Genomic DNA, 17,875 nt, shown 5'->3' on the forward strand with positions numbered 1-17,875 from the left:
AAATCACCAATTTATTAACTTTAGTAATAATTATCTCAAATTCAATTATAATTTAAAAAGTCACAGAAACTCTAGGATGACTCTAATTCTCTTTATATCATTACTCGAATAATAATAAGTATTATTTTTTGTCTTATTCTTACAATTGTCTAATAATATTGACGTTGTACTCCAAAATAATTATTGAAATTTTTTTATTTAATTAGAATTAATGTAAGAGTTAGTTAGGAGCGTTACGTCAGCTTACTTTGTTCGTGCAAAGGAAAAACGACATTGTAACCCGAGGAGAGTTTCATGGGCCGAATAGCATAATGGAGATCATTAGTCAACTTCACCAATATTTATTGTGAATCAATATAAGGCAAAGACCAGTTTGAAGGCATTTGGTGAGAATATGTGTCAATTGTAAGGTATGTGAAGCTTCCAAATTGATTAGCTAACACCCCTTCCAACTTGTTTCGAGTGAGTTGCTAGAAATGACATAATACCATCTAGACTAATACATAAGCTTTCATGCAAGATAATAAAGGCATATATGAAGATCCATTTTTCGTCCTAATTTTAAGAGTCACATCTTTTGAAGTGAGGCAGGTCTTCCTTTTGAGAAATGCTAGAAAACCAAACAAATAAACCTAAAATTTTTTTTGTCGTAATTGGATTTTAAAATTAAAAAAATACAATTATTTCTCCTTTGTCTGACACTCACGGTCTGCCACGTCAGTTTAAAAAATTTTATGGGTTAATTTGTTTGGCTCCTTATCACTTTCTCCTTCCTTTTAGCGTTACTCAGATTCTTGTCCGCTTAGGGCCTTTGGAGATAATCTTTTGATGCTTGTCACATGAGAGACTGGTAGCAGTTATTTGCTATGTAGCGGGGGTATTTGAATGAGACCCACGGTAAATTATATCTACAACAAAATCAAAATTTATATATTTGATATAAAACCAATTTATCTAATTTTTAATTTTTTGACGATTTTAATTGTGCAGATTTAAGCTCATAACATTAAATAAAAATGTTATTTAACTCAATCTATAAAAATAACTTGTATTCTTCCGACCAACTTATTTTTAATAAATTTTCATATAATTTTATCTTTACTATTAAGAAAAATAAAACTAACGTCACCATACATGCTTCCAGATTGACATCAAAATGAAAGACATTAAAGGAGCCAGCCAAGTAATTTGCCGACTTCGTTGTGGGTCTCACAAAAGCCTATGACTTGCGGGGCTCCTGGGGCTGGGGTTGGGGCCCGCAATTACTTTTCTATTTCCACTGCTTACGTTAAGTCTCGCGGTAGTATAAAAAATAATTTATAAGTTTTTAAAGTAGGCTAAAATAACAATTTATTTCGAATAACGTTTTAAAGTAAAAAGGTTTTATAAGAAGTTCTAACAAAAAAAGATTTTTTTAGTATTTTTTTTCTCCCTCCTCTCTCATCTTTCTCTTCCTTCTCTCAATTTGAAAATTAATATTTATATAAAAATATGTTAGATTGTGTATAAAAAAATAGTAGTTAAAATAAAAATTTGTATTTTCTCACTAATTATTTTAATTAGTATTCCCGAAAATACTTTTAATCTGGGTGTTAACTAATGTCTTCGATAAGACTGAATTGAGTAACGCTACAAAAGACATAATTTTATTTTTATATTTCAAGGACTAATTTTATGTTTAATAATGTTATATTAAAAAGAGAACTTGCTAATAAAAATAAAAAAATAAAAGAAGAAAATGTCAAAAAGAAAAAACAGAGAAGAAAAATAACATTTTTCCGAATTTTGGCAAAAGACACGTGCGCTCGTTGCAATTTTGTCCATTTGACGGGCCAACGGTCACTTCGAGAGGCCCCTCGCCATCAAGTTCACATGCGTTGTGTGGCCCTCATGTTTCAACGCTCTATATTTTATATAGGTTTTTTTTTTTTTTTTAGAAAATAATGAAAAATTATATATATAATTAAAAAGAAGACATAATAAATTTCTTGGGCAATTATGGTGATCATGACCATAAGGTCAGGTTGATGATAGCGTCAGCGTGCATGTGCATGACGAGGAGGATGATGATGACGGTAGTAATGAATAATGATGGAGTTGTTGCAAATTGGTGTTTTTTTTTTTTTCATTTTTGTTTGAATTTATAAGAATATTACTGTTTTATTGGAAAACAAATTAAGGCTATTTTGTCTTTTTACTGAACATGATTATTTTTTAATAATTTAAAAAGACATTATCAAAAATAAAAAATAAAAAACTCTCTCAAAGATAACTCAATTAATTATAAATTATGTCTCATAAAATAATGGTTACTAATTCAAACTTTAAATTATTATTATCTTTTTTTTTTTTATACGGACATATTAAAATAAAAAAATAAAAAGAAGCGATAATTTAAAAGCAGTAAGTAGACTTGTTCTGTTTGGGAATTAAAAGTCGAATCAAGTGGACCAGTGGTACACACCCCACGTCCACCCTGATATTGTCATTTTGTGGGGTAGAGGAAAGGACGGACTGCGCTTTTTCCTTTTTCTAGGCGTTACTCTAAACTTTCCTCCCGCATAAAAATAAATAAATAATCAAACAAACAACCATTTATTACGCTTTAAAAAAAAAAAAAAAAAATTAATTATTTTAGAAAGTTTAAGTTGGACATTCCTCAAATTACAATCTAATTAATAATGTTCATTCAAAACTTTTAATTGTTACAATATTCTCTTTAAACTATCAAAAAAAATTGATAATGTCTATCTATAACTAGCAAAAAGATAAAAATAACCATAAAATTTTTTGATAAAACAAAAATTCTCCAATAAATTTGAAAAAAAAAAATTTTTTTAAAAATTTGCACACCTTGATTGATTGATTTATTTTTTAAAAAGTTTTTTTTTTAAAAAAAAAATTTTATTTAGGGAAAGTCTACATATCCCCTCAAACGAACACTCTAATTGACGATATCCCTCCCAAAGTTTCAATTGTAACAATGTCCTTCCATAGTACAAAAAAATTGTCAATGTACCCCTAATGACAAAAATACCCTTAATAAAATTAAAATTATAAGGAGTGGAATTTTTTTTTTTTTCTTGATTTACAATGGTATTTTTGTCTTATTGACACAAATTTTGGGTCATTTTTGCTAGCCTTGAGGGTATATTGCCAATTTTTTGATAGTTTGAGAGACATTATCAATTGAGTGGTAATTTGAAATGAATAAAGTTTTTCTCCAAACTGGGTTGAAGGAATTTCCTTCAACTTAGTCTATAAAAGTGACACGTGTCTCATAAACATATGAGATGCACATGTTTTTTTAATAGTAGAGATAAAGTTGAAATAAATTTTATTAAAAATTCATATGCATCTCATATGTTATTAATAAAATGGATACATGCCACTTTTATAGACTAAGTTGAAGGAAATTCATCCAACCCAATTTAAAATAAAACTTTGTCCGTTTGAAACGGTATGTGAACTTTTTCCTTTTTATTTTATTTTATGAAGGGTATTTTTGTCATTAGTGAAACACCGATAATTTTTAATAGTTTGGGAAAAAGATTGTCTCAATTGAAATTTTGAAAAAATATTGTCAATTAGATAATAATTTGAGAAGCTACGTAGACTTCCTTTTTTTTTTTTTTTTTTCTCATCAGTTAACTGTCTCTATTTATTTTTTCTTTTAATTTCCATTTATGTTTTCTGTATTTTCTTTTAAAGCTTATATTCTCAAAATTTTCGATATTTTCAAGAAGACAAGATAATGTGATATAATAATTCACAACACACTTTCGGTATTTAGAAGTATTGAAGTTCAAATTAGGTAGGTATATCCACCCACAACTTCAAGTATTAATTTTGTCGTCTTGTTTTTATTATTTTTAGTTAAACGAGGGAAAATGACTATAGCAGATGATCTTTCTCCTTTATGATCCGAATGGTAGAGAGAATAAGAGATCCTGTAAGATGCTTCAAAAAACATGATGGGAAGCGGACTATTGAGCTAACACATGTGTCCTAAAGTTAGCATTACAATACACTTTCAAAGCATTTCGGTTATAAAAAAAGATAAAACTAAACTAATATTCAAAATACAATTAGCAAAATTCAAAAAAAAAAAGAAAAAAAGAAGAAGATTATTGATACCTAACACCACTAATTTTGTTAATTTTGTCTTACTTTCAAGAAGATAAGAAAAGGACTACAGGGAGTATTAATTTTGTCTTATTTTCACATATCTTTGGATAAGGAGCGTTAAATTTTTTTAAAGGGTAGGGTGCACAAGTGTCGCACGTGCTAGTAATAAATAAACAAGTTGAAGATCGACTCATGAGACTCATGTTCTATTAAGTATCAACTGGTTTGGTTTATATTGTATTTTATGGATACGATTTTATCATAATAAGAAAAAATAACAACAAACAATTATAAACATAGAAATTTACATGGTTCACTATTAAGGGCTACGTCTACAAAATTTTAGCGACGTTTCACTATTTTTTTGACAAATAATATATGAGACATTAATTACATTCCTACATAACACTAAAGTTAGAACTTAGAAATGACTATAAATATAATTATCAACTGGGTCAAAACACCACCCAAAAAAAAAAAAAAAAATCTTAAAAATTCTTAAAAATTTCAAATGATGCAATAACATATTCACTATATGAAATATGATTCATTTGGTCATGATTTAAAAGGTAATACATCTAACGGTGTACACCCTTCTTCTTCTTCTTCTTCTTTTTTTTTTTTTTTTTTTTTTTTTTAATATAAAATCATGTATAAAATTCTTGTCTCAAACAATACATAAACATATACATTATTAAATTTAGGTTAAACTATAATTTTTTTTTTCTTCAATATTCCATAATATTTTAAATTTTGAGTTGCAATCTGCGAGACCACGTGCAAAACTTCTGTCTAATTAAAAATAAATAAATTGATTTATTAAAACATTTTAATCTATGGAATCTAATGTTGTTGTCGATTTGAATTAATGGTTTCACCTCATAAGACGTGATTCAGAAGATTGAGTAACCTTTTAAATCGAGTTTGTCCATTCTAATGCCCAATAGAATAATAATATCGGATTTATTATGGTAATAACCTTAGTTAATGCGTTGATTACGACAGATGTGGGGTTTTTTTTGTCGCATGGGCAGTCCTCCGTAGAAAGGCAATTAATAAATAAACAAACATTTATCGCAGAATATGAAAGCAAAACAAGTACACCAAAAGGTTTTTTTCTTTTTTGTTAAATACAGAATAGATTGGGAAAGCCCGGTAGAGTTGGTGCACACACCCCACGGTCCTGTGCAGAGAAGAGCTAGGAGAAAGAGGAAAGGGGAAAGAAGATGAGTGGTGGGGAAGAAGATGAGACAACGTTGGAGTTCACGCCGACATGGGTGGTGGCCGCCGTCTGCACAGTCATCGTTGCCATTTCTCTGGCCATGGAGCGATTGCTCCACTTCGCCGGCAAAAAGTTGAAAAGGAAGAACCAGAAACCCCTCTTCGAAGCCTTACTAAAAGTTAAAGAAGGTCTCCCACTTCTACATGCATTTTTTTATTCTTCTGCTGATTCTCTCTCTCTCTCTCTCTCTCTCTGTGTCAAATCTATTTTGGTGAGTGGCAAAATGAAGCATAATATTGGTGGTGGCACTCGGCAGAATTGATGCTGTTGGGATTCATATCGCTGCTTCTGACGGTGTTCCAGAATGTCATTTCCAAAATCTGTGTCCCGGAGGGTGTGACTCGTCACATGCTTCCCTGTAAACGCGAGGAAGGAGAGCATGAAGAATCCACTAGTAATGCCACTACTGCCCATTTTCAGAGCTCCTTTGCGCCCGCCATTTTCGGCAGAGCCAGGAGGCTTCTATCCGAGGTTGAGGCTTCGTCGACCGGTTACTGTGCCAAAAAGGTAACGTAGAAGATCAACGAAGCCTTCAATTTTTTTTTAATGCTAAAAATGGATTTTTTTTTTTAAAAAAAAAAAAAAGAAAAAAGAAAAAAGAAGAAAGAATGTTATTGGTGGTATGTAAAGGAACCCTTCGTTTTTGCGGATCCAGAAGAAGTATTTGTGAATCTGATTAAATCTTGTGAAACCCACCCGTAATTAGATTAATTTCCTGTTTTAAGCTGAGGATTTACGAGAAATACTCTCTTATGGGAGACTTGAATTCATTCAGTTCTCTTATATCCTACCACGGTGGAACGGATCATGCCGCTTGTTTGACCTGGAAACGATTAGAGACAATTTTCTATTACTTCGACCCATATTGGTTGATTTCTGTTTGAAACATGGAATTTTTCATTGATATATATTTTGTATTAAAAGGTTCATTTACATTCGAGCCCATCAAAAGTGATTTTCTCAAGTTTCGCGCTCTTGATTTTAAGAAAATAATTGATGATCCAGTGCTTGTTCGGGAGATACGGTAGATACAGTTTTAAAGAAAAAGAACCATTTTTTTTTCCTTATGTGGAATGTGCTCTTTTGCTTCTAGTTAATATACTTACTTGTCTCTGTTTCATCTGTTTCTAAATCTGGCTTTATCTTTCCTCTGAAGCAAGAGTTCCTAGATTATGAATCTATTATATATGAAGTTTGATTGAGAATGGAAGGGAGGAGGAAAATCCTGAACAGGAACTAACTTTACACTTCCACTTGTTTTGTATTCGTAATATTGCTTGGTAATGCATTGATTAAAATATTTACCAAAAAAAAAAAAAATGTTATGCACTAATAACCTTCAAAATGTTTGTTGCATTCAAATGATTGCTTGATTATGCGTCAGATTAAGCTTCGTAAGGCGTGAGAAACCAAGAAGCCTCAAGTAACACTAAGTGAAAGGACATTTAAGTTTATAATGTGAAGGACTTGGTCCATCTAGTTGCAAAACATTTTTGATAAGCTTATTAATGTATGGCTTATTAGTGCACAGTTATTGATAAATTTTTATTTTGTGGGTGGGAGAAGTTATGGATAACACTAAGTATGTTTGTTAATGTGTTTTAGGAGGTGTATTTTATTTTTGGTTTGAAAATATGTTATGATTTGACATAAAGGTGAAAACAGTTTTTGTGTTTTGAGAAGTGTTTTGGGTTGTTTGTCAATGTCTTTGACTTGAAAACAGAAAACAGAAGATAGAGAACAAAGTCGTTAGCAAACATGGCAGCTAGTTTTTCCGCTTGGGAATTTTTTAGTTATTTGTTTCTTTTTTAAAATTTATAATTTGGTTAGTAGGGGTAAAAAGAACCATAGTAGCTTCCCATTGAATCATGCACTGGTGGATATTGACCTCTTTCTTTCCTCGAAACTTTCAATTAATTTAGATCATTGTTTTATTCACTTAATTAAAATGGCTAACAAGCAGCAGGAGTTAGTGTTTTTTTTTTTTAATACTTGCATAAAAAATAAAAAATAAAAGTTTCTCCTATTGATTTGCCTGTTGTGAATCAACCCATTAGGATTATGACATCAGGCCTTAGTTGTTATTGATCCTTAACCTTTTGAATACTAATATCATTTGATGTTGTGGGTTGCATTTTCTGGGTTGTGCCTTTTCTTTCATTTTTCATTCTACATTTATATGGATGTATGAAGCACTTGATGGTGCCATGGTAGCTTGGTGCTTCCTAATAGAGTGAGATCAGCTATAGGTAAGCAAACTCTAGTCTTTTTCTTTTCTTTCTTTCTTTATTTTTTTTTATTGACAGAGATATTATTAATTTTCTTTTGCAATTTAACAATTTCATCAACAGCTCCTGAATTGAATTATCAGTCAGCTTTGTATTTTTCCTTTTTTTCTTATGTATTTTTTTTTTTTCAAAACATTCTGGTAATAACCATCTTCTAGCCTAGCCAGTCAATTTTTACTTTTGATGCAATGAAATCAAACTACTTCATGGGGTATTTCACGCATCACATTTTATATCGTTTTGGAGATTTAATCACATCTCCCTCTCTCTCTGTGGCTGGGTAATTTGTTGATGTTCTCTTGTTACTTGTAGCTGCAGAAATATGCCAGACTATGTGCCGTAACTGTTTCTTTCCTTTTCAGAATAAGGTACCATTATTATCCACTGAAGCACTGCATCATCTGCATATCTTTATCTTCGTCCTAGCTATTGTCCATGTAACCTTCTGCGTCCTCACTGTTCTTTTTGCTGGGGCAAGGGTGAGTATCTGATCTGATATACTTCTGCTACTTCTTTATGTTATAAATTACCAGTCTACTAATCTCTCTCTCTATTGTTTTTCTTTTCTTTCAATGATTTGTTTGTCATTATATAGATTCGCCAATGGAAACGATGGGAGGATGAAATTGCAAAACAGAATTATGATACACATCAAGGTAAGGGCCATTTCTATAAATTATTTTCTGTATGTCTTGGCTACTTTTCATTAACTAGCTGATCTATGTGCTAAGCTTGGGTAAATTTTTGAAATAAGATGGTTCAAATAAGTCAACCTCATATAGAAAAAAAAATCATCAAAAATATGTAAACCCAATAAAGCCCTATATAGGATTTCCTTTCTCCTGATTGACTAATTAAAGTTGTAAAGAGAACTGATTAACTGAATTACTTTCTCATGTAAGTCACAGTAGAATTATCTGCCAGTTGATTTCTATCTTAGTTGCTTCTAATTTGTGAATTGTGATAGCGCAGTTCTGAAGGCAAAAACAGTTACCCATGTCCATCAACATGCTTTTATCAAGGAACATTTTCGGGGTATTGGTAAAAACTCAGCTATGTTGGGATGGATGGTAAGTTACCGTCTTGTGTCTAATAGAATCTAGCTGCCATATCTTATGTGAAGGCTATAATTTATTGAAAATAAGATCACGTTCAAATGTTCCTTGTTGCAACATGAGAGACTTAACTTAAAATTATGCTTGTCTGCATGAAAAAAGTTTGTATCGACTTTACCCCCTTCCTTTAGTCTTGCTGTTACCTGTAACATCTTCATGTGTATTTGAGATGGTGTTACGTGGCCTAGTTTAGAATTATCAAATACTGCCTCAGGGGTGGAACCAGGGTTTTTGCATTGGGGGGAGGGGGCCAACTATATGTGTCACTAAAATTTGTCCTTGGCTGTGAAGGACTTTGGAGTATTTCAAAAATTTAGGGGGGCCTTGGGCCTCCCAAGAGACAAGAAGGTACCACCCCAGCAGGCTTGGTTCCTTGTAGAAACAAGATTCTCTTTTTCTAGCATATATTATTAAGCCTAAGAAAGGAACCATCTTTAGAGTTTTGTGCTACTTGTTTGTCCGAAAAAAGAGGAATTACATTGTTGCAAACTGAAAATGTATGTAATAGGACTTATAAGGGATGAGAGACAAAATAAAAAAGTAAGAATTCAGTTTGATATTTTTCTGCTTCCAGGAGAGTTGGGTGTGCCCACATTTAGTAGCCAATCATAAAAGAGTCAAGTCATATCTATTAGGTGCATAAGCATCCATGATTGCTTTCATGTAAGCAACATGATAGAGAACTTTTTTGATGATATATCAAGTAATGTTATTAAAGTTTGAACCCCAAATATTTAGACATGTATATTGATTCTCAGCTTGCTAAGTGCATTCTACCATGCTTCTGACTTCTCTTTTTTCCCCTTCAGCAATCTTTCCTCAAGCAGTTTTATGCATCTGTGACAAAATCAGACTATGTTACACTACGGCTAGGTTTTATCATGGTAAGCTGTCTAATATGAGGTGGCTGTTGATTTATTGGTTTTTTCAATATAGTTATTCTTCTGTTTCCTCTTACAAGGATTTTTTATACTTAATAATCCTATTGTAGACCCATTGCAGAGGAAACTTAAAGTTTAATTTTCACAAATACATGATGCGTGCACTTGAAGATGATTTTAAGAAGGTCGTTGGTATAAGGCAAGTGATATCTGAGAATGCCATGTGATGTAAAGGCTTCTTATGCTTCCAGCACATTTTTATTTGCAAATGGCATATACCTGAGTGCTGATTGTTGTATCTTTTTCTACTTGCTTACTAATTTTCCTCGACTCACCATTTAATTTTCTTTGTTGCAGTTGGTATCTTTGGATATTTGTGGTCATTTTCCTTCTGCTTAATGTTAACGGTATGCTACTGCATTGGTTAATAGCTTACATATTGAAATCACGATGAGCATTGATGTTAGCTTATTTGTGCTCCAGTAGCTAATTACCTTGATAGCAGAAAATTTGTGTCAATTAATCTGTTTTGTTTGCTCAAAGAGGTTTAGAGTTGGTTTGAGCCTTGAGGAACTGAAACATTCATAGTTTAAAGGTGTAAAAGTACAACAGGAGAAAAAAGATCTGATCAGAAAATGTTAGCTTTAAGTGAAAGAGCATAGCTAAGACTTATTTTGACTTTTTAGTTTAGCTATTGGATCATGTTGTTAGGATTTTATCTTTGTGTTATTATCATAATATTCTGATTTTATTCTCATTGTTTGTTTTTTTTTTTTTTTCTTTTCAAAAATTTAAATAATGAAAGAAGTATGATAGTCCAGTAATTTGTCAATGCAACACAATTTCATCATCGTCTTCGTTTTCTTCTTCTTTTTTAAATAGGCTTATACGGACTTTCAAAATCAACATGCATAGCATTTTTAGATTTTCCTATGATGTTTGGAGAAAGTACCATATAATAATGAGTGTTGTGTTATTACTTATATCTACCGTTCTCTGTTGTTTTTATGCCATAGGGTTACTGTTATTTTTGTTTTGGCCAGCCATATGAGGGGCATTACTTCTAACCTACAATTTTTCTCCCTTCATTAATGCAGGTTGGCATACGTATTTCTGGATAGCATTCCTTCCTTTCATTGTGAGTAGTCTTCAAATGGTCCCTCACTCTAGTTTTTCATCTCATGCACATGTGCATCATTTCTTACGTGCTTGCTTGCGATGTGCGAACTCATCATACTATGTAACCATGCAACTTCAGTATTTTACGGAGGAAAGAGATGGAATAGGGCGATCCTTGGTAAAGTGGCTTCATAATGAGTTAAAACAATTTATTTGAAGAAACAAATGAAATAATCCAAAGAGTCGTTAGAATATTTCCAAATCTTCTTACCCTAAGTGATATAATATTTCTTGCTTTCAATTTGTGTGAGCATCCATCTCTCCCACATTGTCCAAGTAATTGAACTGAGCCACCCCCAAAAAACTTCTTGCTATCTTGGGGTTTGCACTTTTAGGGTGGGTTCACGAACTGGCCTTGCCTAGGGAGGTTCGCCATCATAACTCTCATTGGTTTTGTTCCTTTCATTTAGACCATATGTTGCTTTGAATTTTCATTGTTTTTGTTCCTTTCATCTAGTTCATATGTTACGACATTTATATTTCAGCTTCTTCTTGCTGTGGGGACTAAGCTGGAGCATGTAATAAGCCAGTTGGCTCATGAGGTTGCTGAGAGACATGTAGCTATAGAAGGTGACTTGGTTGTTCAACCATCAGATGCGCACTTTTGGTTTGGCCGGCCCCGCATTGTTCTATTTCTGATCCATTTTATCCTTTTCCAAAATTCTTTTGAGATTGGATTTTTTTTCTGGATATGGGTAAGAAATTCTTCAACCACAATGTAGCATTATCTTTCGATAATAGATAAGAGGATAGTAATTCAGATGGAACATATTTAATCTGCTTCTCTACACATGTAGGTTCAATATAGCTTCGACTCTTGCATAATGGGACAAGTTCGTTTTATTGTCCCACGGCTCATTATTGGGTAAATACATGAAAAAAAGCCTGTTTACTTTTTCATCTTTTGCAAGTTTAGAAGTATGTCAGATCTTTTTCTTATCTTGATAATAAAATCTCCTCTTCTTTTCCTTCTTCTCTTGTTTTTATTCAGGGTCTTCATTCAGGTATTCTGCAGTTACAGCACCCTGCCACTTTATGCCATTGTCACACAGGTGCTTTGAGTTGCTGTTAAAACAAATTCATATTCTTTCTTCGTTTTTGCCTTTTTTCTTTCTAAAAACTGTTGATCTTACCTGATGTCTGCATTGAAATGAAGATGGGAACTACTTTCAAGAAGTCAATATTTGATGAGCATGTGCAAGCGGGACTCGTTGGTTGGGCTGAGAAGGTGAAGAAAAAGAAGGGGAAAGGAGCTGGCTCTGGCCAAGGAAGTTCCCACGAAAGTTCTAAGGTGGGTATTCAGATGGGGGCGGCTTTGCGCAAGGCGGCTACACAGGAGGAGATTCAGGCTGCACCTGCTGGTTCTGAAGGGTCAAAATGAGCAGGCTTATATCGTCATCTAACTAGGGGCATTTCACTCATTTGTATAGTTATATCACCTTGGTATGGGGCTGGAAGGGCTCATTTGTAAAATAATCTAAGGTGTTTTCTGCTTGGCTTAAAATGTCGGATTGCATTTTATCAACAAAAAAAAAAAAAAAAAATGTCGGATTGCATACATATTTTTGAATGCCAGTGTGTTTTTTCTGCCAATTAATGAAGTCTTTCTTAGTCTTTTCAGAAGGAAAAGAAAAGGGGTGCAATGTGATTTATGATTTATGCTGCTGAAAAACTTGTCAAAGTCGGTGGTGCTTTATTACTTGTTATTTAGAAAAATGCCTAGGGGTGGGCAGATTAACGGTTACCGCCTCTCGACTGCCACCAACCGATAATTGACTTCTGGTGGTCGGTAGGCGGAATAAAAATACTGTTTCATCATCGGCTCAGTAGGTGGTAGAAAAAAAAAAATTTGTCTGTTAACTGATTTTTCAAGTGAATTTTGAATTTTATATGGTAACTTTTCTTATTGTATTTGTTTAGTTGATTTGTGGTTGTTATTTTGGTCTGTGCTTCAAGAATTTACTTTTTCTTTTCTTTTATAAAATATATTCTTTACTAGTCACAAGAAGTTGATAAATCTTAACATAAAAACTTGTAGCCGACAATTAACCGATGGCTTATTAACCGATTAACCGAAAAAGTTGAAACTATTTTTTGTTGGTTGGTTAATTAATCAACTTAACCGACTTTTAGGAATTAGTAGGCGGAAATGCCCCTACCAACACCGACCAAACCGATATTCACCCTTTAGTGCCTGCCATTTTCAATTGATGTTCAAATTTTGTTTTGTTGTATCTAACTATAGACATTGTATTCGAGAGTTTATTCAGCTATAGCATTTTGCTCTGGTTGGCTGATTTACAAATGAGAATTCCACTATTACCTCAAAAAAAAAGAAAAAAAGAAAAAAAAAGAGGAACTCTCTTAATTTCAGCTCATTTTTGTATTTTAAAACCATGGAAGCGGCAAAAGATTATGAGGAGCTCTCCTTAGTATGAGTTCTCGTTTGCCCTCTTCAATCTTATATTGATTTTGCGCACACAACAAATTGATGAAATGCAGCCAGCCCAAGTGCCAATTAGAAAAGAGAAATAAAAATTCTAGGTTTACAAACAAATTTTACAAAAAATTTTGACAACATGATGTGGCACAATATGATTGAGTTTCTCAATAGTTTAATTTATCTCATTTTCAATTATATTGTGACACATCATATTGTAAAAGTTTATTTGTAAAATCTTGTTTGTAAGCCTAGCATTTCTCGGAGAGAGAAATGATATATGTACTTTAACCGTTTCTAAATTTATTTTGTAGGGTGAGAAAAAGACTACTTATTTATTTTCTCTTATTTTCGCATATTTTTGGATGAGGAGGACGGTTAATATTTTGGAAAAAGGGATGGAGCAAGATTGGACCCGCTCATGTTTTATTAAGTGTTAATATTTTATATTAAGTAAAATGATCATTACAAATATATTCCTTTTTTTTTTTTTTTTTAACTCTTTTAGTATTAAATACCTAATACCCTTCTAGGGTTTTATTTCTTTATTTTTTCTTCCTTAGGGCTTGATTTTTATCATATGAGGCATATGTGGTTTTGATAAAGATTAAATTGGTCATTCCGTCCATTGATCGTTAGTTGACTTAACGGAAGCCCACGTAATTGACACGTGGACAAATTAAAATTCAATACTTGGCATAAATGGCCACGTCATCAGTGATGACATGGCCACCTAATTAAATTTTTTATTAGGTGGTTTCGGCCACCCCCTTGGCACCTTGGGGGTGGCCATCCGGCTAGATGGAGGTGGCTTTGGCCACTTGGCCACCCCACAAACCCCTTTTTTTTTTTTTGAAAAAATATATTTTTTATTTTTATTTTTTAAATAACAATTTTAATTATTATGCTAAGTGTCAAATTTTAATTGGTCAGCGTGTCAGTGACGTGGACTTCCGTTAAGTCAACTAACGATCAATGGACGGAATGACCAATTTGGGCTTTATCAAAACCACAGGTACCTTCTATAATAAAAATCAAACTATAAGGGAGGAAAAAATAAAGAATTAAAACCCTAAGGGGTATTAGGTATTTAACCCTAAACATAATTAATGTGTTGATTACCACACGACATATGTGGTGGTTTTGTCCCATGGGCCATGGCCATGGGCACTCCGTTACAAAAAGTAAAGTAATAAACAAAGAAAACCACTACTATTAGGTTCATCCTTGTAACGCCCCGATATTTAGACTAACAAATATCGAAGTCGTGACGCTGCAACTTTAGAAAATACAATCTTACAGCGGAGTATGTATATTTTTTTCTTTTTCTATGACCTAGGAATAACTTACACAACACAGTTGAGCTGACTGAAATACCTCGAGGTGATATATTATTAAATAAAATAGAAACATAGTTTTCATTACAACATATGTACACACTAGGTGTACCAAATATATGCCACAGACGGCACCTAAATTAACATAGTAATATCTATTAAGTTTACACACATCACCATACATAATAAAAGCGATTAACATAAATGAGACTTGCTCCATAGAGTAAGCATAAATCCTGCAGCAGATGGTCTATCAACCATCAAAACCAGTAAAAGGACCATCGTCCTCACTTTCTATCCCTGCATCAAGATCTATGTAAAGATGACGTTATCATATTTACATAGGCAAACAAGTGAGTAATCTATTTCCCTAGATATAAAGACTAAAAAGACTAGTTTGAACAAATAAGATTAAAGACTAAAATATATAATAATGAATGAGTTGTGAATGCAGCGTAATGACAGATTAGTTTGTGTTTTATGATAATCTTTCTTCAACCTCTTCTCATGAGCTCTCAGCCCGCTTACGTCCGTTATGTCCCTCACACTTTAGAGGTTTACCTGTTTGGTGCTGGCAACTACACCGCCCCAGCTTAGTTATATATTAGGCCTTTTGGACGGTTATATACCCCCATCCACTGAGATACCGACAGTTCCTCGCGGCAATCCACCCAGCTTGTTCTTAAGGTGGCTATCTTATCAGCCCATTTTATTAGACACATTATGCAGCAGTTGTATTGCAAAATTATATCAATAAGACAAAATAAGAATTCCTATAACAATAAAACAAAGCTAGTACTCAGTAAGTATATCCATACTTACTCTCCTTAGTGTAGTATTTTGCTCCACTTCTGCACATAATACATACATACAAACAATACTTAGTTCATCCTCCAATAATAAAATTGTTTAAAGACCCTCATCTTTTTATATTTATTTATTATCCGTCACTTCATCTTTATTTACTCATTTTATTATATTAATCTAAGATAGTCATTTATACTAGTTAAATGACTGAATGTAAATGTTAAATGCATATTTCGGGGATGAGATCAAATGGTCCTTACCGCCAGAAATATGAACAGAAATTTAAATGACATAAAGGAAATGACTGAATGTAAATGTTAAATGCATATTTCGGGGATGAGATCAAATGGTCCTTACCGCCAGAAATATGAACAGAAATTTAAATGACATAAAGGAAATGACTGAATGTAAATGTTAAATGCATATTTCGGGGATGAGATCAAATGGTCCTTACCGCCAGAAATATGAACAGAAATTTAAATGACATAAAAGAAATGACTGAATGTAAATGTTAAATACTGTAAAGTAAATAATATATAGATAATATTATAAGTCCTTAATTGATTTTGTCCACTAGCTCTTTATTATAAATTCACTTGTATCCATTACTTTATTTTACAATATACACTTTATTGGGTCTTTAAACAATTAAATGAGGACAAGTAATAAAAGCAATAAATCATGATATTTATACATGAAACACTTACCCAATAATCCTTAGAAGTAAAACACCACCAAATCTTCTCTAGGTAGCTAGTTTTAGAAAAACACTTGAACACTACAAGAAAGATCTAGGCTATATGGTATTTGACTAGAACTAAGAAATAAAATGAAAGGAGGAGCAAACAATTTTATTTGTTCTAAGATTGTAAATAAAAAGCAAGTGAAAGTGACTATAGCTTAGGCTCTATTTATAAGAGAATGAATGGTTAGGATTTATTTTTAAACCTTTGATCTAAGGGTTGAGATGTATTTAACCATAAGAATGAACCTAGTCCATATTTCATACTCTATACCAAATAGTATTTTCGTCCAAAATGAGGGCAGTGCATTCCGATCCATTTTTCAATGTCCAAACGTACTCTGATTGACATGAAATTTTGAGAGTAGATAGAGAACTTCGAGACAAACATTTTATATTTTTGGTTCGACTACATCCGAGTTCGTTTGAGTCTATTTTTGGCCTATACAAGGTTTCTAATTCAACTTAGGCTTTAACTATTTGCATTCCCACTTGGCCACTTGCCTTATTAAATCATTATAATCATGATATTTACTATAATCATCATTACTAGAAGACTTTCAGCTTTCAACAAAGGTGGCTAGCCTTGGTATCTTTCTTTAGCAGTTTTAATCCCATTTAGACAGTATGAAAATTAAGACACTGCTTTTTAGGCCAAAAACTACAAAGCTTCAAATTAATTTCTAACTTCACTAAACACCAATATAAATAATTTATTTACTAGATTGTGTTTAATTATGCTCATAAACATATTAGTGAAGCTAAATTTTAGAATTGAATGGATATACAAAAGATGTCAAAAATCAATGTAATATACTTGTAACACTAAATAGTTATTCAATATCATTAATCCATATATCATTGATCTAATTTATTCATTTATTCTTTTAATCTATTTAATATTGTTTATATGAGAGTTTTTAAAATCGAGGTTGTTACAATCCTGATAACACCAATTTTGCAGCCTCTAATTACTATGTGACATATCATCAATTTGAGAAAAATAAAAAATAAAAGTGAGAACAATCACACTAAATCAGAGAAAAGAAAACTCGTAGCCGGCAAGACCCAGGCCAGACCCACCACATGGGTTTGGTCGGCGGTGAACGCCTCAAACCCTGCCGGCCGTGACCCGCTTCAAAACCCATTTTTAATACCCCAAAACTCATTTCTAATATCTCAAAACCTGTTTCTAATGTCCAAAAACATGTTTATAATGCCTCAAAATTCGTTTCTAAAGCTTCAAAACTTATTTTTAGATTCAAAACTAAAACTTAGAAATAAAAGGTTAACTCTTCATAGATTTTATCACTCTAAAATCTAGTGTATTTTAGTCTAATTTAATTTTGTGCATTTTTTATGTTTTTATTTATATGTCAATTATTGATTGAGGCTATAAAAAGAGTATAATCAAGATAGTACTGATAAAAAAAAGTTTTCTCATAAACAAACATTATTATTGTGTGTGAGGACAATCTGGATTGTAGTTGGTACTTGGCACCCTTTTAAGGCTTTTATACGTTGTTTTTAATAGGACACGTGGCCATCAATGACAGGAGAGGGCCCTATTATTGGTTGATTTATGCTAGAAAAATGGTTAGAAATCAATAAATTTTTATATTTAGTTTATATTCTCTTACAAATTTCATGTTGATTTGCTTACAATAGGTTTGAAA

At 32.4% G+C, this 17,875-nt stretch overlaps 1 protein-coding gene and 1 long non-coding RNA gene across 2 annotated transcripts; one reads left to right on the plus strand and one right to left on the minus strand.

Moving 5' to 3' along the window:
* Positions 1 to 5,252: 5,252 nt before the first annotated feature.
* On the plus strand, positions 5,253 to 12,497 carry LOC132186706 (MLO-like protein 1). The gene is made up of 13 exons (XM_059600722.1): positions 5,253 to 5,538; positions 5,667 to 5,917; positions 8,061 to 8,177; positions 8,294 to 8,354; positions 8,671 to 8,768; positions 9,623 to 9,697; positions 9,805 to 9,893; positions 10,052 to 10,101; positions 10,792 to 10,832; positions 11,359 to 11,568; positions 11,671 to 11,738; positions 11,865 to 11,925; positions 12,030 to 12,497. Exons 1-13 carry the CDS (start codon positions 5,355 to 5,357, stop codon positions 12,252 to 12,254), a joined length of 1,530 nt encoding a protein of 509 aa, XP_059456705.1. The 5' UTR covers positions 5,253 to 5,354; the 3' UTR covers positions 12,255 to 12,497.
* Positions 12,498 to 14,687: 2,190 nt separating this feature from the next.
* LOC132186059 (uncharacterized) lies at positions 14,688 to 16,251 on the minus strand. The gene is made up of 3 exons (XR_009440699.1): positions 16,165 to 16,251; positions 15,469 to 15,501; positions 14,688 to 14,962 (listed from the first exon to the last, which is right to left on the minus strand). It is a non-coding gene; the product is annotated as an uncharacterized LOC132186059 (long non-coding RNA).
* Between the last annotated feature and the right edge of the window lie 1,624 nt (positions 16,252 to 17,875).

This window comes from Corylus avellana, chromosome ca7 (assembly GCF_901000735.1).
Source record: "Corylus avellana chromosome ca7, CavTom2PMs-1.0".
Lineage (NCBI taxonomy): Eukaryota > Viridiplantae > Streptophyta > Magnoliopsida > Fagales > Betulaceae > Corylus > Corylus avellana.

Bases quoted from the DNA above. Each gene is read 5' to 3' on its own strand.
- LOC132186706 (XM_059600722.1), top strand. From the start codon at position 5,355: ATGAGTGGTGGGGAAGAAGATGAGACAACGTTGGAGTTCACGCCGACA. The intron at 8,769-9,622 runs GTAAGTTACCGT...TTTCCCCTTCAG, and splicing joins CAGCTATGTTGGGATGGATG to CAATCTTTCCTCAAGCAGTT. The intron at 9,894-10,051 runs GCAAGTGATATC...TCTTTGTTGCAG, and splicing joins AAGAAGGTCGTTGGTATAAG to TTGGTATCTTTGGATATTTG.